Source organism: Protopterus annectens, chromosome 5.part0 (assembly GCF_019279795.1).
Source record: "Protopterus annectens isolate FY-2018-M chromosome 5.part0, PAN1.0, whole genome shotgun sequence".
NCBI classification, from domain to species: Eukaryota; Metazoa; Chordata; order Ceratodontiformes; family Protopteridae; genus Protopterus; species Protopterus annectens.
This window is the reverse complement of record NC_056735.1, coordinates 131,752,244-131,774,743: the sequence shown is the minus strand read 5'-3', so window position 1 is coordinate 131,774,743 and position 22,500 is coordinate 131,752,244. Positions and strand designations below refer to the sequence as shown.

The 22,500-nt window shown below is 34.3% G+C and overlaps 1 protein-coding gene across 1 annotated transcript in view; it reads right to left on the bottom strand.

Annotated features, from left to right (window-relative positions):
- GABRB3 (gamma-aminobutyric acid type A receptor subunit beta3) overlaps positions 1–22,500 on the bottom strand; it is a 948,374-nt gene that overhangs the window by 442,745 nt on the left and 483,129 nt on the right. The window contains exon 5 of the mRNA XM_044072165.1: positions 1,921–2,003. Coding sequence (XP_043928100.1) covers positions 1,921–2,003 — 83 coding nt within the window. The remainder of the gene's footprint in view (positions 1–1,920; positions 2,004–22,500) is intronic.

The following is a 22,500-nucleotide window of genomic DNA, read 5'->3' as shown; positions in this document are numbered from 1 at the left end:
ACTGCATTTGAAGCACATCTGTTTATTACACACGGAAATAGAGAAGATTTAATATCAAATAAAGTAAACATTCACAGAGGGATCTGATAATTCCCTTACATTTGCATTACTAATGAAGTTGGGAAACTTACCTTCAGTGAATGCTCTTTCATTCTAATTTCAATCAAAAGGGGCAAAATGTACTTAAGCACACAGTTTTACAATTACTACTTGTAGAAGTGCAGCAAAGAATGTATATTCATGTATGTAGTAGGCTGTTTATAAATGAATTTAAATGTTACGCTTTTTAATTTATTAATTAAATCTTATCATGTGACTTTATTAGCTAGAATTTTATTGGGCAATTAGCTGTATAAATATGATCATTTACCTGCCCTTTTAGTATGCACTGAGAACGAGCTTTGCTTGAAAGCTTTCCATATTGTGCTGTGTTTTATTAAAGATTGATGGTGTATTGCTTGCTTGTTTTTTTCTGGAGTTTTACTACTTGTAGAACTGCCATTTTTATAACATGCTGTTGCTGCCTGAGTGTGCTGCAATTCAAACCAGCTTGCCCTTACTGCCGATCATCACTTCTGAGGTGAAAATCATATGCTCGGTATCCAGTAGCATTTGCATTTTGCCTACAGCTTGACCTTGCTGAAAGAACCAGGAGATCAGCAATGATTAAACAGCTTTTGTAGAATGTATTAGTGTAATTTACACTGCAATATCACCCCATTATGATTAAAAGGGAAGAGGGAAACAAATGCATCCTTTCTTAAAATCCTATTTAGCTGCAAATAATGCAGGCTTAAATCACTATTTTAGATTAGAGAAAGGGCAAACCATACATTAAACCTTGACTGGAGAATGAATGCTCACCAGCAGGGTGTTAATGTACAGGTAATGCCTGCTGAAAAACATGTCCAATGCTTAACGGTAGCATATTAAGGTGCTGCGAAGCTCGAACTGTAAAACAGCTGCCATTATTTTACACTCGCTAAGCAGTGCTTTTACTGTTTAGTGAGTGTAAAATAAAAAGAAATAGGAAAAAACTGAAAAGTGTGTGTGTGTGTGTGTGTGTATGTTTGCCTATTTTTCTATGTGTATCAGTGTTTGCATGCTGACATGTATGAAAGTGAAAGTGTGTATGTGCAGTGTTGGGCCTCAGAGCACCCCTGGTCATGCATTATTTACACAGTAACAAACACCCTGCTGGGCATTATTGCTTGCATATATTTTTAACTTAACCACAAGGCTTCTTCAGGGTCCTAGTGCTACCCCATTTTCCAGACAAGTGTTACTGAAAGCAGTGCAGTGTATACTCTTGCTGACACCCTTGCATTTTTTCTTTGGGCTGAATTCCTGACCAGTTGTGGTCCCTGTGTTGTAACTTGATGTGTCATAATGAATGCGTTTCATTCACATGTATTTTGTGCATTTTTTGTGTAAAAGGTTTGAATTTTGATATGTGACCCACCTCTATTATAGTCCGCCCATCAATTCCCATTCATGAGAAAAAATGGAAATGCCCCCCTAGCGTCTTCTCATAGGGGACGTTCTCTCATCCACCCATTCACTTTCCTCCCTATCTTCTCCAGCACTATCACTTACCTTTCACTTTCTGGTTCTATAACATAGCATTGCTGAAAACGCCATTTTAGTCAAACATACTTAGCTTAAAAAAAAAAAAAAAAAAATATATATATATATATATATATATATATATATATATGTATATATATATAAATATGACATGTATGCTAATTCTCAAATTTCCTTTTGCAAGTTTTATTCCAAAAACAAGTAATGAAAAACCTAAAACACACTTGTTTAATGAAGATACTCTTGGTAAAGCATTAAAAATTCCCTACAAATTAGTGTCATATTGCATTACCTAGTAACTGCACTTTTTACTGTACACCTTTCCATACTTACAGCTTTCTATTTCAAGTGTACAGTTCTGTTCATCCAGTGGGTATCTCCGCAAGTCCATCATACAAGCTGCTGTTGTAGTAATTCTATAAGAAATGTAAAAAGAAAGTTATATTGCGCTTGGAAAAAATGTATCACAATAATGGCCAAACAGTTACTTGCAGCAACCAGCATATACATGTCTGAGCTAAGTAACAGCCAAAAGTCTAAATCAGAAAGTTAGTTGTTTAAAGCTCCTTGGGGTTGCATTTCATTCATGTATCAAATAAGCTAATGGCACCTGATAAAAAAAAAAAAACACTCAAACTCTTATCCAAACTTTCAGGTAATGTTGGTTCAATGGAGGGCAAGATAGACCACTGCAGTTAAATTATATTCCTGCTGATCTCACAACTGGTATGTAAACACCAACAAATTGCATGATCTGCTTCGTTTCCTGTCTGTAGTAAGTTGACATATATTTCTACAAAAATAATTATTAAAACTGCATAAATGTGCTTATGAGCACAAAGTCATCAAAAAGACAATCAAAGGACATGTTAATCTTCTTGTCCAATTTCATAAGTCTCCTTCTATCTTACCAGAGTAAGAAAATATATTTTTATTCATATGTATCCACATGATACAATCTCTTGTGCAATGAATGCCACCGTTTGAACACTATTAAATATATTGTTTGTAGACTGTGGGTTTACCCCACATACACAAACACACACACACACACACACACACACACACACATACACACACACACACACACACACACACACACACACACACACACACACACACACACACACACACACACACAGTGAAGAATACCAGATGCTCCTTAGGATGGAAGTAACACACCGGTGCCTTCCATGTTGGTCTGCATTGTCCGAACTACAGTAGCTGCAATCTTTGCTGGAATCTCTCAGTAATGTGTTTCTTTTGCTATGTTATGGCCAGGAAAGCTAGTTTACTAATTTATTGTATTTCTTATATTGATTATAGCTTTAAAACTCTAGTCTGGAGCTTTTACAGTAGCTACTGATCCTTCCTTTCTCAGATAATGACATAAGAAACACACAGTATGCATTAATCTATATGGCCCTAGTAGGAACTGCAGTTTATTTGCACCTATAGTCAGGGGACATCTTAGTTTTTTACATCAGAAAAGGTAACTACATGAAATGGGTAATCAGTTCTGTGCACATATTACCATGCAGTAATCAGTGCAGTGCACACATTACCATGTAGTAATCAGTGAAGTGCATACATTATCATGCAGTAATCAGTGCTGTGCATACATTACCATGTAGTAATCAGTGCTTTGCATGCATTAGCATGTAGTAATCAGTGCAGTGCATACATTATCATGTCATAATCAGTGCTGTGCATACATTATCATGTAATAATCAGTGCAGTGCATATGTTATCATGTAGTAATCAGTGCAGTGCATGCATTATCATGTAGTAATCAGTGCTGTGCATACATTACCATGTAGTAGTCAGTGCAGTGCATACGTTATCATGTAGTAGTCAGTGCAGTGCATATGTTATCATGCAGTAATCAGTGCTGTGCATACATTACCATGTAGTAATCAGTGCTGTGCATACATTACCATGTAGTAATCAGTGCTTTGCATGCATTAGCATGTAGTAATCAGTGCAGTGCATACATTATCATGTCATAATCAGTGCTGTGCATACATTATCATGTAATAATCAGTGCAGTGCATATGTTATCATGTAGTAATCAGTGCAGTGCATACATTATCACGTAGTAATCAGTGCTGTGCATACATTACCATGTAGTAGTCAGTGCAGTGCATACGTTATCATGTAGTAGTCAGTGCAGTGCATATGTTATCATGCAGTAATCAGTGCTGTGCATACATTACCATGTAGTAATCAGTGCAGTGCATACATTATCATGAAGCATTCAGTGCAGTGCATACATTACCATGTAGTAATCACTGCAGTGCATACATTATCATGAAGCATTCAGTGCAGTGCATACATTACCATGTAGTAATCACTACAGTGCATACATTATCATGTAGTAATCAAAGTGTTCCTTTACTCTAGCACATAGCTTCCCGCTTGGCAGCCTTGACCCAGGTGCTCTTGTGTATCCAAATTGGTTACAGGACTTACTGCAAATGGTCCAAGTGCACCAGTGGGTGCACAGATACTCACAACTACTCCATTAGCTACAGTCAGGCATACACGTAAACTTGACTTGTATGTAGATAACATACTTTTCCTGTTGTCATATTCTTCCCCATAATTATTTCAACTGTACATCAATGAAGTAAGCAAGCAAATTCTTCCTGTTTCACAGTGACTCCACCTGTGATTGAAACTCTCTTTTATCCAGTATCCCCCCAAAAAATGCCAAACAAGTAAGATACACCCATCCATCCCAAATCTGATAAATATAAGCTATTGGTAACAACTGGTGACTTTACAGCATCATTGGTTGGTATAGACTGAAGATTTTGAACACACATGAACATTACAAATTGCACCCTGTGTCTGTTACCCAGACCCATGATCTTAGATATCTGGGCAGACATGTTTTAATTTTCTTCACTTAAAATAAATTTCTGTAGGATTTCCAAGACTGTTCTGGCATTCAAAGAAGCAGTTACAGTCCTTCTAATGTTACATTTCCAGCTGCAAGAAATTTACTATACCTTATTTTAAATTGATGTATGGATGTCAGATTTTATAGGAATTGTCAAGAGAATATACATGTATATCTTAATGTCTGTTACTATGCCTGACTGATACACAGACAATCTAAACATAATACTCACAACATAAATACATGAAACCCCTTACATAAAGTAGAGAAACCCACAAAATGCATGCACCTGAATTGTATGGCTGCAAATGCAAATAATCACAAAACAATTTAGATCAAGCATTTTTGCAGGGTGGCAAGCCCCCCCTTTCATCACCATGTTCCCTTACTTATTTAAACTCACTATAAGGTTTAACAATTTGGAGAAAGAACAGCCATAAAAAAGTGAAAGAAATTGGTTATCACTTTGATCTTGGAGTGTAAAAAAAATAAGCAACTTTCAAGTCCTTGGACTGATACAATAAGAAAACATTATGTAGTCTCACACAAACAGACTCAAGGGAGGAAAAAAAATTCTGAATATCTGAAGGGAACTCATACATCTGTTAGATCTGTCATCCCTGTCTCTTCATTCACAAATATGACATAAAGGTGATAGTTTTGTTAAACTGAATAAATACAAGTAACGGTCCTAAGGAACATAGATATTCACAAGCAAGACCATGAGTAATAGTTAAACGACATGTGCTTAGTTACAAAGTATATACAGAAATGGCTGATACTGGTTAATTCAATAGTATCTATTACATGCAACTACATTCAGACTGTTTATACTGATTGTCAGCAGTGGTGTAATTTATAATCCAGGAAAACACTGAGGCAGTCTTAAGGCACAGGCTGGAAAAATCTGCAGTTCGGCCCTGTACAATGAGATTTCCAGTACATGCCACAAGATTCCTGCAATAAGTACATTAAAATGTTTAAGCTTTATTTCTGTACCCAGCCTATGCAGTCATTGCAACTTATAATTGACATTTCTCAGTAGGCATTCAGTTTTAAATCTAAACTACTACCATGTCCCCGTGCTAAACTGTGATTAGTGACCTGAAGCCTGGCATCAGTGCCACATAAGGTGGATTACTAGTGACAGCAGTTCACTTAATGAGTGGACAGGTAGGGTAAGTGGTCTTGCCACCTTGCACCAGCAGAATAAAGTCTCTTAATTATTCATGAGACATTCAGTTGGAGTTTCTTTTTTAATTATGAGTTACTTATTTATATAATAGGTTTGTTAACCAGGTAAGCCAACTGGACAAAAGTGTCCCTTTTCAGGGTGACCTGAGAGACTAGCAGGTTAAGTGACTTGTTCAAAATCACACATTATGTAGAAGGAATCAAACCATACAACGTTGGCTACAGGAGGAAGCTTCTAAACAGCTCAAAGCCTTAGTTCTCTGTGCTACCTGCCAGGTAAGTCAAGAATGTCTAGTCAAATTGGTACAAACTAACCCTAAGCTGCTCTGTGCAATGTTTGAATCAATACATATTTGAAGAATGCAGCTTTCAATAGGTTTATTTCCTTTCAAAAAGTTTTCAAATAACAAAGCTATAGCCTTTTTAATATAAATATTTCACTCGTGATAATGTTAACCTCTCTAAGTTTTCAGTAAGGTGTTTATGGGTCCCATTTATACAGTACTGTATTTAATTAGGCAGGGGTGCTATTTCTTAGATGTCAGTAAAGTGACACAAGTCATTTGTTCATCTGTCTGAAACCAGGGCTTCTTCAGCTATATTCTATGTCATTTATACCATATCTTCACCTTTTGCTTCGTTTGGATCACTAATACATTTAATAGCTTTTTTATAACAGGGTGTCTGTGACATTGCCATATGCTTTCTTGATTTTTTTTTTTTCTGTGTTCAGCTAGATAATTCAGAATTCATATGGTAATAGACAGGGCAGGGAATGAGAAGGCAATGGAATCCTAAAATATATCTGCTTCATAATGATTGCAGATTGCTCTCGAAAATGCTGCATACTAGACTTCACTCCACTTATCAATACAGCTAAGGTCTTTCTGGAGATCTACTCACATTTATCAATAAATAAGAAAGCAAACAATTTTAGGTTTGAGACTTCCAAGTAAACTGCTCCTTTTTCAGTTTAAATGGATCTGCCATTTTTTATAACATGTTACGACTGGCTTACAGTATCTGCTGTTTTTTTTTTCAAATAAATTTTAATGAATATTTTCTCACTTAAAATACAAATAGAGAGATAAACAGGATGTAACTGTGGTACAGTTGAATGTTACAGAATGTTTAACACAAGGAAGTTATTCAATAGATAATGCACACTTTGCTAAATAACATTCAAAATAGGTAGGAATACAGTATTGAATAACCACAAAGAAAATGGTCATGTTATGTGTTAGTCATGGTAATATTATTTTAACATTTCACTTGTACATTATAGTGACAAATGAGAGCATATTTAGAAGTATAACACCAGCCTACACAAAGATATCAGTCTACTCTTCTAAACCTTATAAAGATATTTACAAAAAATTGTTGCCTTAGATAATACTGCTACTACTCCCAACTAAGATCTGTCTTTACTATATTTGTTTTATTAGCATTTGTCTTGCAATTTATGATATATATCAATTAATGTTTTGCAGTAATTATTATAATATGTTTGGTTCTTCTGACCTTTTGTATAAAGTTTCTTAGCCAATATATGTTTTCTGGCCATGCTTTTGTATTCTGACCAGGTTAGTCTTGATCTGTCTAGCCAGTTATTTGCTATGTAAGATTTTAATAGGGTGCATAGTGTTATTATTATGTGATTAAAGAAATTATTATTCTTGCTTTTGAATATATATATTGCTGTCTCCCATGACAAAGTGAATTTTAAATAGCCTGATGTCTCTAAGTGTAATCTTAGTGAGCACCAGAGTTTATAAACTGTTTTGCAGCTCCATAAGATGTGAAGGATATCTGCCGCTTTATTAGGACAGAAGTGACAGTAAGGTGATTTAGATGAATTGAATTTATTTAGGTGTACAGGTGTATGGTATGCATTATTAAAAATCATGATCTGGGTGTATATTAACTTTTTATATGGCATCAGTTTCATAGTATTTCTAATAGCCGATTCCTTCTGATTGTCTGTTATGGTATTACCTTTTCCTTTCCAAAACTTTGAGAAAAGTATTGTATTTTGGCATTTAATTTTTGCTATCAATTTATATGTATTTGAGAGCATTTTCTTTTTATTTAAGAGCAATTTTTGAATTTGTTATGCTAATTTGACATCTTACTCAATTACATTAATAGCTTTGGTTATTATACTAAGTATAGGATTTGTTTAATTATCACTTTATAATTATTTTTTTCCTTAGCTATTTTATTTTCAATTAAAATAACATTTACATAATATTTTTAAATATCATTTTAAACAACTATATACAATATTTACAATAGCCTGACTTTCAGTTATATACACTGTATGTTATTAAATATAGAATTAACAGATCAGTTATCAGAGATACAATATTGATTATTGCAAAGTGTCCAACAAAGATATAACTTTCTTCCAAGGATTATTTACCAATGGCCTGGGATAAATTCTTATTTCTTTGATTTTTATTTCCATCAATGCAGTTGTCTTCAGTAAAGTGTAGAATTTTTCTAAAGTTGGGGGTGTATTTGAATTCCACCTTCTGGTTACACATTTCCTAGATATAGCAAGTATTGTCCATAACAAATACATATCTGTCTTATTCAGGTAGGGACCTTCATTTACATTTAGTATAATCAATACTTTAGTTAAGGTAAAGGATTCATTAAATACAGCTTGTAAAAAAAATGATTGATTCCATTCCAATATGATTTAATTGTTTTACATTAATAAAAAATATGAATCCAGTCTGCTTTGTTTGACTTTTCACACCTCCAGCAAAAACCATTTGCAGTAGTACTGATTTTTTTTAATTCTATCTGGTGTTAAAATGCTCTATGTAAGTATTTCCAGTTAAATATTTTCTAGTACTGTATGTTAGAGGTGTAATTAACTGATAGTAAGATGTTAGTTTTTATTTAACTGCAATGACTGATATTTTGTTAAGAACTGCCAGTATGATGGTTTGGGAATTGTTTTATATGTTATTAACTCTTTATATAAATTTGAAATGTAATTTTTCTTTTCACAACTATTATATATATAAATTCATACAGAAAACTTATTAGATTTGGAATATATTTAAATGAGGACTGATTAATTAATCTGCACAAATCTTGAGTGTACATTAAAATGCTTTGTAAGGTTAACCAGTCCTGTGTTGGAATATTGTAAGCAGTTTTTATCATATGTATATCTAAAACATTTAATTTATTTACATATTGAAACCAGCATAAGAATCCATTTTGTTCCCAGGAGGTTATTGTTTCCCTATATATTTTGTGAGGAAAGTTCTTAGTGATGGTAAATGGGGTTAAAAGGTTAAACCAAAGTTTTAGATCTATGTGACCTATCTGATCACAAAAGGGTTTGCATCAAGATCTAAGGATGTAATGGTGCCCCACTACTCTTCCCTCATCAGACCCATTATTGAGTACAATGCACCAATTGGAATGTACCTGTCTAGACATCTCCAGCAGCTGGAGAGACCACAGAGGTACCTAACCAAGAGGATTACTGGCCTCCAACAGTTGCCCTATGCAGCACGATTGAAAAAGCGAAGACTGTTCTCTGTTGCATACTGCTTTCTCAGAGGCAATCTCTGTCTAACATACAGAGCCATGTCCAACCCAGAATTGTTAAACATGTTCTATCTTAGCAAAACCAAATCTACTCGAGCTATATGCTCTAGGGATATAAACCTCAACACAACAATAAATAGAACATGCTGGAGGGATAGATTCCCTTCGCAGAGACTTCCCTAACTATGGAAAAGGGTCCCAACCTACATAAGACAGAGCCCCTCACTATCACTCTTTAAGAGGAACCTTGATGAGTGGATGGGTAACAGAAAGTTCACACCAGGGATCACACCAACAGCACTACGATATAGGGGCCAAGGGTACTAGCTGCTAGTACAATTGTCTAGGAACTACTAAAGGGGCGGTGAATACCGCACAACATGGCTGGGCTAATATATGCCTTCAGGCAGATAGCCCAGTACCAACCTATGAACATATGAACTTATGTTTGCATTGATAGGTTTCCTAAAGGAATTGATGTAATGATTAATCAGCGTTGTTTTAGAAGGTTTTGTTATATTATATTGTATACGTATGCATAGTATGTACCAGGGTTTGTTTGATTTGTCTTCTATTATTTTTTTAACAGATTAAATTAATGTGTTTATATAGCCATTGCTAATTCTTTCCAGTTGGCAAAATAATTTGGGTTTATCCAGTCTATTGTAGTTTTAAGTACAGATGCTTTTATATATGTTTCTATTTCTGGGAAGTTCAATCCTCCTTGATTCCAGGGTCAAATGTGATGAGTTAGAGCTACCCTATTCTTTTTAGGATACCATAAAAATTTTATTAAACATGAGTTTATTTCTTTAAGAATGCATCTTTCAGGAACTAACTGTAATACTAATGCTACATATAGTATTTTTGGCAATAAGACCATTTTTATTTATTGCTGTCAAGAGTCTGGTTTGCAAGTGTAATGATTCAAATTCCCACTCTCTAACTTTGTTTTTGTACCAGCTAAGGGTCTTACCAAATAAATATGCTTTTAATAAGTCCCAAACCATGACTCTACTGATTTCTGTTGTATTATTAATTTCAAGAAATAATTGTAGTTCTGACAACATCTAGGGTCTGAATTCTTTAATTTTCATGATATATGATGGAATTCTAGTTGAGAGGATTAAAGGTTTAAACTCTATTTGGAGCTTCATTTTCAGAGAGTCATGATCTGAGAAGGGGCATGGAACTATTGAGAAGTTGGGGATTTTTGTTTGTAAATCTTGAACTATGAATAATTTGTCTATTCTGGTTTGTGTTTCAAATCTATGGTCTTTATGGGAAAATAATAAGAATTTATCATCGTTTTCTTTAAAAGTATCTATTAAATGAAATTATTCAATCCATCCTTTTAAGGATTTTGAAATAGTTGCTATGCAAAACGACTTCTTGGTGGTTTCAGAAGCTTCTAAAGTACAATTAAAGTCTCCTCCCTGTATAAGATTTACTTTATAATTGCTGGAAATAAAATCTAGGTGTTTTTTTAACTGTTCCTGCTCCAATTCCTGGGAACCAATATTGATTAGCTAAGGTCCATATTCTGTTATTAAATTTAATTATAACAAATGCTAGTAGACCTTCTTTGTCTTCATATTTATAAATACCTTTTGGAGTGATTATGTTTTTCTTCCAGAGAATTTATACTCCTTTTTTCTTTTTTCTACAGGAGGATTGAGCTAAGACTGTATAGTCCTTAGGGTTCCAAATAAAGCTATCATTAGTCTTAAAATGCATTTCCTGGAGAAATACTACTTGTGCCTTTTTTAGATTTAAATATTTTAGTAAGCCTGATTTTTTATTCGCATTATTTAAGCCATTAGTATTCAATGATAAGAATGTTAAATCCATTTCAAGTTATTGCTGGAAGAAACATTTTGCTTCTGTTTTTTTTTATTTGGATTATAGTAGTTATAAGATATTCTCTGATAACATTGAATGTTATTTTTATGTGTGTAAACTTGGGAGTGTAATTTAATGTTCTTTCTTCTTTAAATACAAGTAGGGTAAAATTCTGGTCAGGCTTTAAAAAAGTACTTCTATAAAACATTAATTCTAAAGTATCAAATACAAGTAAATATGAATTTCCCATTAAACATGGAATGAAAGTCATTCCTAATCCAATAGATAAAGATAGATCTATTGGATTATCACTCATACTTTTAACCAACAATATCAACTGAGCTCCATATGTTAAATTATTATATGGAGAATTTGCTTAAAAAATATATGAAATTCTATATTATTCTTTTATTGTTCTATAGTATTTTATATATCAGGATGGAATGTTAGTCGTGTAAACAATTATTATGTTGACTTAGAAAATATCCAATATTTAGTTACCCTTAAGAGATCCCAAACATGTCAGATATGTCATTTTGGATAGATTAAATGCAACAGAGGAGCATACACTAAATAAGCCAACAACAGATTATTACTAAAAAAATTTGAGTAAAAGGATTCTGCAGGAGACAATGAGTGATTACCAAGGAAATATGAATTTACTGCAGGTGTACTGTCTTCCTTTACTTTCCCACTCTTTAGCTCACCAACTTCAACTTACACTTATGAAAAGACATGGCTTATCAGTGGTATCCTGACTCTGAGTAGAGGCGCCCTACATTCTAGTGTGCAGTGCTTGTACATATTTATAGATTTACAAAGCAGAGTCTAAGAATGAACTATGATCACCCTGACAATTCCCATCCTGCATAGGGCACCTCCTGCTTCCAGAATGGGTAATCACATCAGGTCTAGAATGAATGTGAAGGTACCTATATGGTAATCTAGACTTACCTTAGGTAAGTATTAATCAAATAGTATTTAGAGCATCTTAAAGAGTTCTTGGGGCAGTTAGAATACTCTTAAGCCTCTCCTCCCTTGACCAAAAACAGATATTTCCCTTCCCTTTCTTCCCTTGTTTTAAATCAGTACTAATAAAAGAAATTCAGCAAACATAGGTAAACAGAGATGACATTCAGTAGTCCGTCTTGTACATGACTCACAATCCATTAAACAAGTCAGTGACTAACATCACTTTAGTAAACATTATAAAGAAAAATTTGAAATAATTTCCTACTTCTTTGAATTTTCTGATAAAGCAGAAAGTTAATAATAAGCTATTTTAACTAAAAGTATAAAACATTTCAATTTTTCCTTGCATGTATACATTTCTAATTATATTGTAGTGTCAATAGCTGTCTTTGAAATCTGTACAATACTTCACTTCTTCAAATCATTCCTTTTTCAATTCAGGTTTTGTTTTGTCAAAATGGGAACAATATTTCAAGGGCACAATTAATACTTAGACTGATATTTCAAATAAATAACTTGTCAGTTGCAAATATAGCATGTTGCAAAAATAATATGTATTTTTTGTGTGCTCTAGAGACTATAATATGCAAGTGACATATATAATGTAGCATATATATATATATATATAGAGAGAGAGAGAGAGAGAGAGAGAGCAGATAGCTTTTGGATTCAGGTTGTTAAAGTAAAATATGCTTATTAATCAGGCAGTTTCATTTAAATTCACAAGTAATTTGGGGACATTTCAGTTGAGTTTCCAGGAATGTGTAGTCCAATGTGAGTAACTGAGTCCACTTTTCCTCATAAACATATGTCACAATTCATTAAACAAAGCAGAGTCTAACATCTGTCTAATAATCATTATAAAGACAAAGAACAGTAATTTCCTAGCTCTTCAAACTTTCTGATATCGCAAAATGTTGACAGTAAGCTATTTTAACTGGAAGACTAAAACATTTCAATACTTCCTTGTGAATATATATTTTTAGTTTTACTGTAGTATCAAGAACTGTCTTTGAAATCTATGCATTACTTCTTTCAAGTCATTCATTTTACAGTTCAGATTATATTTTGTCAAAATGTCTATAGCATTTCAAGGGTACATTTAATATTTAAACTGATATTTTAAATGAATAGCTATCAGTTACCAAGTGAGTTTGTACAGAGTGTGAGGTAACTGCAAAGATAACATGTTGCAAAAAGTAATATGTATCTTTTCATGTGCACTACAGACTGACAATTTCATGTAACATATAAAATGTAACTTTTACAGTGCAGACAGCTGGTGAAATCAGCATGTTAAACTGGGAAATACCTTTTTAATCAAGCAGCTACATTTAAGTGCACATGTAGTTTGGGAACATTTCTGTTGTGTTTCCAGGAATATGTATTCCTATGAGGATAAATCATAAAATATTTGCAAATAGTCATATTATGTATTTATTTTACCTTGCTTAGGTTGTTTTTCATTTTAATAACTAAACAACATTATTTTTTCTTATTTGTAATCTGTGAGGCTAAATACACTTCGCAGGTTCACAGTGTCCTTAGAAACTGCAGCAGTTGTTTACTGTTGCTATGGCAATGCAAATACAATGTGAAGAAAGCTTCACTTCTCTTAACCAACAGTACATTTCCCTCCTTTATATATATATATATATATATATATATATATATATATATATACATATATATATATATATGTTAATACTAAAAGGATAAAAGGAAATAATTCAAAGGACATATATACATGAATGGAACATTTCAGAGTTTATCACGAACATGTCCCCAATCTCAATAAGCATAACAGTGACTATCATTAATCTAATAAATATTGTAATAACAATTAATTAAGTTCACTATTCCAATTAGTCTACCTAAAACTAAATTATTTTAGACTATTATTTTTCTGTGTATAGACAGTGAGTTATTAAATATATACAGACTATATTAGTATAGTAGATAGGAGAGAATTTAGAAAGGGAGACAAGATGCAGTTAAAATAAATAATGAGAAAAGAGAGACGAGAGAAAGAAAAGAGACAATTAAGAGAAAATTCACATATACTATGTATGTATGTTGATTTACAGCATAAATATTTTATGTGCTATATAACCCTCCTTCTGTGAAAGAAAAGTACCCTGTTTTACACACCTGAGGTAATGTGAAAACTCTCATGTGTCATCTGTTTTCAAAAAATATAGATAAAGATTCCAGTAGTTAGTTACCTTTGTTTTGAAATTCCAAACAGTAAAATTGGTCCTTTAAAGTAATGTTAGAACAATTCTTATCATAGTAGATGCTTTGAGAGATTTGGCTGTAACAGTATTAGTCTTTTGCTTCTTCTTTTTGACGTTTGTCCAGACATTTGTTTCTTTTGTTCTCTTGAGAGAAGGTGACATCCAATCCATATATTCTGGTAAAGTAATCACATTATTAGTTTTAATAAATGAAGAGGCTTCATGTAAGTCAATAAAAGTCCTCATCTCGTTGGCATAGAGTATTCTTATCTTAGCTGGATATGCAAGTTGTGCTTTGATGTTATTTTGTTTCAAAAACTTTATCATTGGCCACAATTTTCCTTTGTTCCATTATTCTAGATGAATAGTCGTTATCAAATCTTATCAGGCTCTGTTTATATTTTAGAGGTGCCTTCCTCCAAGCAGATCTTAAAATCAGTTACTTGTCCAAGTATGAAGGAAATTTGATAATTATTGACCTAGAAGAGTTTGAGTTAGTGGCAGGTTTCCCAAGAGCTCTTTGTGCCCTTTCAATGTCAAAGGAAAGTCTTTCTTTTCAATTTAAAAAGTCAGGGATCCAGCTTGATAAAAAGGAAATAATGTCTTCACCTTCTGTGTTTTCAGGTAATCCAAAAATCCTGATGTTATTTCTCCTCTCCCTATTTTCCAATTCATCTACTTTATTAACCAACCAAGTGTTTTGTTTAAGAAGCAGTTCTTTCTGTGTTTCCTCTTCCTTAAGTCTGCTTTCTAAGTCATTTAGAGAAACCTTTATTCCTGTTATTCTTGTCTGGTGTTGTTGTAGCATTTCCTTGAGGGTGTCAGCCTGTTTTTGATTGCTTGTTTTAAGATTTTGCAGATTCTCTTTAAAATCATCCATCTTCAAAGACAACTCCTGCATGGTAGATGCCATCTGTTGTAGTTCCTTCTTTAAGGCAGCATTCTAGTGAGAATTCCTTTAGTTGCTCATTTTAACAAGTGAATATATCTCCATGCTTTTTGACAGGAAATTATTTGTAAAACTTCACCAAAGTTTCTAATTATGTAAATTAGTAATTTATCTATAAGATTTTATACTTTGAAGAAAAAAATGAATATTTTTCCTGTCTTATTTAACTAGTTATATGGAGCTCTAAAATACTGCTACTTTCAGTTAGCCATTCAGGCTCCACCCCTACTTTATAATTATTGTTTGCTCTGAGTAGGTTTATTATATTTTCCATTGAGAGGTGTTGTATTTGGTAGAAGTCCCATACTGTCTATTTTTTTATTAATGGGTATTTATCTAGGTTTACCATGGAGTTTGCTGATTTTATATTTGGGTTGTTATGTATTGGTTGTAGCAGAGTAATTGTGTCTTTAAGATTTACCGATATCAGTATTTTCTTGAAAATTTCACGGCTATTAATTAAGACTGGGTGAATTTTTGTTGTCTTAAGGATATCTTGATTTAAGAAGGGAATCACTTTTGGGTTAACTTTAGATGTTGTAATATTTTGGTGAAATAATTTATACAGTATCTGCTGTTTGCCAATTTTTTTTTTTTTTTTAAACTGAAAACAGTGGTATTTCTTGAATTAATTAATTGAGTGTCAGGAGTGGACTGCAGAAATATTCTACTATTTTATTTTACCATATCTATGGCCTTTTTTTCTACTTTTGGAAATGCAATTACTAGGAACTGTAGAAGCTCTAAATCTATTCTGCAATATTTCTATGTGGAGCCTAAGTAGGAATGAAAAAAAAAAAAAACAGTGTGCCTGTCTCAAATAATATTTAATTCCAGACCAGACTCAAAGGCATCCACTTCTTTTGCTATTTGTTCATAGGTTCATAGGCTCATAGGATTTTACTAGTCTATTGACCCGAGGGTCTTTACAAGCCTAGCTGTTAAATCCCAATATAATACTAGATGAGAAATATCATCTATGCATTCAAAAAAAATGGCTGGAACCACTAAAGCTTGAAATAAACACAGCAAAGTCATGCACATAGTTTCCAAAATTTAATGGTGCTTCCTAGTACCTCAGCTAGGTGCCTTCAAAGTTTTCCTAGCAAGAACTACCCGTGTCCAGGAGAGAAGCCAGGACAATCCCCAGCATAAGTTTATGGTTTCCCATCCAGCCATCCTGGTTGCATTTAAACAGCATCATTTAGGTGCTCTGCTTGATATGCCAACAATGAGTGTGTAAACTCCTTCTTCTTTAACCCCATTCCAACCCATACCATAAAAAAACCTACTCAATAAGCTCAAGCTCACCAGCCTAGCTGCTGACAACCTCCCATCAGAACTCCTCAAAGTTGCCTCCAAAACCATAGCCTATCCCTTTTCTGTCCTCATCAACCATTCTATCTCCAAGAATCATGTCCCACTAATCTGGAAAGTCTCCTATATCACTCCACTGCATAAAGGTGGCAACTCTACCGAGCTTACTAATCATAGACTCATTGCCATTCTTTCACCTCTCTCCAAAATACTAGAAAAATGTATTCACTCCCAGCTTCTAAACTACCTTCTCTTCAATAACCTCCTATCAAACACAAAACATGGTTTTCTCTCCCACCACAGCACCACAAGTGACTGCCCTCCTCAGTTTTACTAACACAATAAATGAACACAGAAATCAGAATAAATATGTCTCATCCATCTTTTTAGATCTCACAAAGGCATTCGACACAGTTTCACACCAAAAACTGCTGTCAAAACTGGCCACATTACAACTCAGTCATTCTTCCCTAGCTTGGTTCCACAGCTATCTAACCAAATGCCAGCAGGCTGTTAGATGGCAACAGGAGCTCTATCACCTTTCCTCTCTGTTAACATAGAAGTTCCACAAGGCTCCATATTAGGCCCCTTACTTTTTACCATCTTCACAAATCAACTCAATAAATCCACATCTCTCTCCTCTGTCATCCAATATGCAGATGACTCTACCCTGATATGCTCCGCCCCCTCTTTAACACAACTGCAGGCTATAACACAACAATCCTTCCTAGAAGTAGAATCCTGGCTAACTAACACTAACCTCATACTGAACCCATACAAGACAAAACTCATGCTCTTTCTCCCCACCAAAACACCCAATCCCAAAGCCATGTTTTCAAATCCACTCCTCCAACAACACAATCATAAACACCAGCTCACATACCAAATTGCTAGGTGTCACAATTGATAGCAAATTAAAATTCAACCTACACCTCTCCAAAACCATTAAAAAACACACATCAAACTAGGCTCTCTTTACCGAATTAATCCTTTCCTAACTAGCCAATATAGACTTAGCATCACCAAGTCTCATCTCTTATCTACTGTTCTGTATGCTTCTCCCATCTTTACAAACCTTAACAAAACTGACCTTACTAAACCTGAATCAGCCTACAATAAAATAACCAAGTTCGCCACTAGCTTCCCATATAGGTCCCACCACTGCTCTGCCCTGCAACAAATAAATTGGCTAGAATTCCCACAACAACTAACCTATACCCAACTTGTCTTTACTCACCAACTAATATACCAGCCAAACAGAACCCCAGCCTTCAACAATTACTCCAACCATATGCCAACACTCAGCAACTCCGATCCTCACACAAAACACTCCTCCAAGTATCCAAAAGCAACAACAAAGCCAGGGATGCCCTCTATTCCCACCACATTTCTAAACATTGGAACTCAATCCCCCAGCACACCCTAAATGCTTCCAATCTACACCAATTCAAAACTCTGTTAAAAGACCACCTCACTAACAACTGGCTCTGCTCCTGCACCAAGTCAGGCTAAAACCACATAAGCCCACATCAAATTTCATCTCCTAAATTTTATAGTCTCCATGTATACCCCAGTCCCACTTGTTAATAACACCTATCAGCTACCTACAATAAGAGTATAATTTGATAATTCCTTTTCTTTTGTAAGGGTATACATATGTACACGTATTAAAGTTCAAATGATCAACTAAAGATGGACCCCTGCCCTTAAAAAAAAAAAATAGATATATATGACTTTACTATATTGTAATAACTTTCTCCTTTTCACTAAAGTGCCTATATTTGTATATTGTACTTTCTTTGTTGTCTCTAAATAGTTCTGTTAAATTCTATGTAAAACCGACACTGTACCTATCAATGTTGTTCTTGTTTTATTGGAGCTTTTCTCCCCAGGCCTCCGCTGAAAATGGACTCACACCCAGACAGACTATCCTGGTCAACAAATGTAAAATAATAATAATAAATAAATAAAATATGGATTGGAAACCTATTCCAGAGGAGTGGCACCCTCTGAGAGATGTATCTGTTTCTGCAGCAGGCCTTGTTTATGTTGCAGGCTAGATTGCTCTTTGAATTTGTAAACTGAGTTTTCAATTGTCAGACTGAACATTACAGTCACTTACTATCTGTGCATCAACTAATATAATAGTAGTTTTGACTCTTACTTTTGGATGAGTGATCTTGTATGCCTCAGTTGCATTCAGTAATATTGCCTGAAAAATATTTCATTACATATTAAGGGGATACCAGAGTATTATATAAATACACACTATCCTAAAAGGATGCATTCATGCCAAATGAAATAATTTTATGGATCCAGTTGTTAGTGACTATTGCACACTTAATAACACATCAGTAAGGATTGTCATCCCATGTATATAATACCCAGCAGCAAATCAACTAGGGCTTCTCAGAAGGCTCCTGTGAGAAATGGTCAAAAGAACTTTCCATCTGTAAGTAATAGAGATGTCACCTCTAGGTCCCCAAGCAGGATGCTTTCCCAATTTTGGTTTTTATCCTGTCCATGACAACAGAGAACATCCATGATGATCAGGTGTACCACTGATGCAGCATGAAACTCAAATTTAATTAATTTGACTTAATGCCAAGACTATGGACACAGCTCCATTTGCATTCTTATAGGAACCAGATGACATACATATTTGTTCTGTTACTAAATAACTTTGAAATATCTCTCACAACACTTGCATGATAAATAGCCGTAAGCTTTATTTAAGTCCACAAAGCAGCTATAAGCATGGTTGTCATCTTTCTATGACCCTCCCCCAAACAAGTGCATATAGCTTAAGAGCTTGTTCACTGTTAAACTGCCTTGCCAAAATTTGCACTCACCCTCCTGTGCCTGAGGTTCAACTATCAAATTAAATCTTTAAAAAGCTTTTTGTCATAGTTTTTACCATGATTTTGTGATCTATGAACCTGGTTTAGTGGGAGCAAGACATCTGAGACTTTTTGTTAAAAAAAAAAAAAAGGTTGCCAACACCCATACTTGCCAGTTCAAATGGATTGCCCCACCTTCCACAGTAAAATGAAGACGTGGATTACCATACTACCCCAGTGTTTACCCCAGAACTTAACTGCACTGACAGACTAACCAGTACAGAGCAAAACAACATGAAGCAAAAAATTATAAATAAACAAACACCAACAAAGCCAGTGTATCACTTTATTCTCCTGGTACCTTGGCTTTTCACCTCCAAGGGATAAATTATACAGAAAAAAACAACAATCTTAAACACAAACATTAATATATCAATCAGTTTAAACAATTAAATTGTCACTAAACCAAATGAACATTATCAAATTGCATTTGCATTTCAATGGGAAATAACCTAGCAACCCCACCACACAAAAACCCAAATATTAATACAATATAAATTATTAAAATTTAAATACATTTATATATATATATATATATATATATATATTTTTTTTTTTTCAAAGATATATCTAATCTATAAAAGAGACATATAAAAATACAGTTTACATCTTTAGCCTATTCAAAAGTTTAAAAATTTAAAGGGATTTCCAAATTTCCAAATTCAGCCCACCAGGAAAGAAAGTTCCATAATTCAAAATATATGTGGTTTCAAACTGATTTAATAAAGAACAAAAGTTCCCTTTCCAACCTACTGGTCTGGCCTGGCCAAAATGCTAAAAAATAGAGATGCACCATTACCATCATGTTTTCTGAGAAAATGTTCAGCAATAGCTTTCTCTTCTCTGATTTCTAATATCAGCAAAGTGTTCCAAAACCTTACTTTTCACCATTCTTTTGTTTGCCCAATATACCAACAGGTGTCCTCACATCCACATCCCAAAATATAAACAACCCCACAGGATTTGCAGTTAAATCTCTCATTTGCCATACATTCATGACCATTAATAATGGAACTTGACAAATTTCTTATTCTATTACAAATACTACAATTTATACGCATAAAAGGCCCACTTGGGTGCCACCAGGTTGCATAATCTTAACAGGTCTATTCAAAAGCTCCTTCAAATTACAATAATAACTAAAAGAAAAAGTAGTCCTTTTAGGAAAAATTGTACTCAAAAAGTCATCAGAAATGACCACAGGCCATAATTCCTTCACGATTTTCATCGAACAATTAGAAAAAGGGCTCTATCTAGTAACATAGACTAACTTATTAGTTTCTCTTTTGCCTCTCCAAATCTCCCTGTCATAAGTACATTGAAAGGGCCTACCCCCTGCAACCCCATTCTCAGCCTTTTTTCGAGCTTTCTTGAGAATTTCTCTAGAATAACTCCTATTCGTAAGTCTAAACTCAACCTCAGATAGATATTGATTCCAAAGTTTGTAATCAGAGGTATTCCTAAAGACACACTTTAATTCTCCAAAAGGCAGGGACTCAGATAAGAAGGATGCATGCTTATAGCATGTAAAAATTATTGACAGCTGTAGGCTTTGGATAATGTTTAAATTGCACCCTTTCATTCTAATCCACAAATACCAGAGATCCATGAAGTTAATGGCCCTATACTCAATCTGAAAACTAAATTTCAAACCATGGGGTTCTTATTCAGGCAATCAAACAATTCTAGAAAATCAACAACAGTGCCTTTACAAATAAAAAACAGGTCATCAATAAACTGTTTAAAAATAACAACCTTATTCCTAACATACTCAGATACACAAACAAATTGCCTTTCAAATTCACCCATGTACAGTACAGCATATGAAGGAACATAAGCAGCACCCGTAGCTGTGCCCCGCTTCCCTTGAAGGTGAAAAGCCAATGTAACAGAAGAATAAAGTGGTACACTGGCTTCATTGGTGTTTGTTTATTTACCAGAACAGAGGCCTCAATCCCATATAAAGACTGCAGCTACAATTATGAATCCCAGTCTAGCAGAGGTTTCAGTCATTGCCTTCTACTAGGCACTATCACATGAACTCCTAATCTTTAAATGTTTTATCTCATTACCAAAGTGTATGACCACAGTAGGGTTCTTATGAGTTATTTTTCAACCCCCCCCCCCAAAAAAAAATGTTCATGCTACTATATTTAAGAGTTACTCTTGATAGGTATGAGCAATTAACCATCTTTGAACACATAATAGCTCAAAAAACTTTAAATTATTTTACTTGAGACATGCATCAACCAAATAGCTGAATGTTGATGAATTAGAAGCAGCATCTGCTACAACCATTACAGTAGAGAACACATGTCTGGTACAACCATTACGGTAGAGGACACATGTCTGCTATAACCATTATGGTAGGGGGCACATGTCTGCTACAATCATTACAGTAGAGAACACATGCCTGGTACAACCATTACGGTAGAGGACACATGTCTGCTACAACCATTAAGGTAGAGGACACATGTCTGGTACAACCATTACGGTAGAGGTCACATGTCTGCTACAACCATTAAGGTAGAGGGCACATGTCTGGTACACCCATTATGGTAGAGGACACATGTCTGGTACAACCATTATGGTAGAGGACACATGTCTGCTACAACAATTGCGGTAGAGGACACATGTATGCTGCAACCATTGCAGTACATGACACTTCTGCTAAAAAAATTACAGTAAATGACACAGGTCTGCTACAACCATTACAGTAGAGGACACATGTCTGGCACTGTAATAAATGCTCCATGGTAAGAATGAAAATCTTGTGATCTTTCAAAATTGAAAAATGGTCATTCAAAACCTATCACTACATAATAAGACTGAACCGGCTGACCAAACCTAATTCCGCATAACAGAAAATACTTGTGAATAGCTTGAGCAACAGAGATAGATAACTCTGTAATAATATACAGTTAATTAAGGATATCAAATACCGTTTCATAACTAGAATGGATTACCTGCAATACATATTACCAAAAAATGCACCTGTGCATGGAGGGGATAGGGTTTACAATT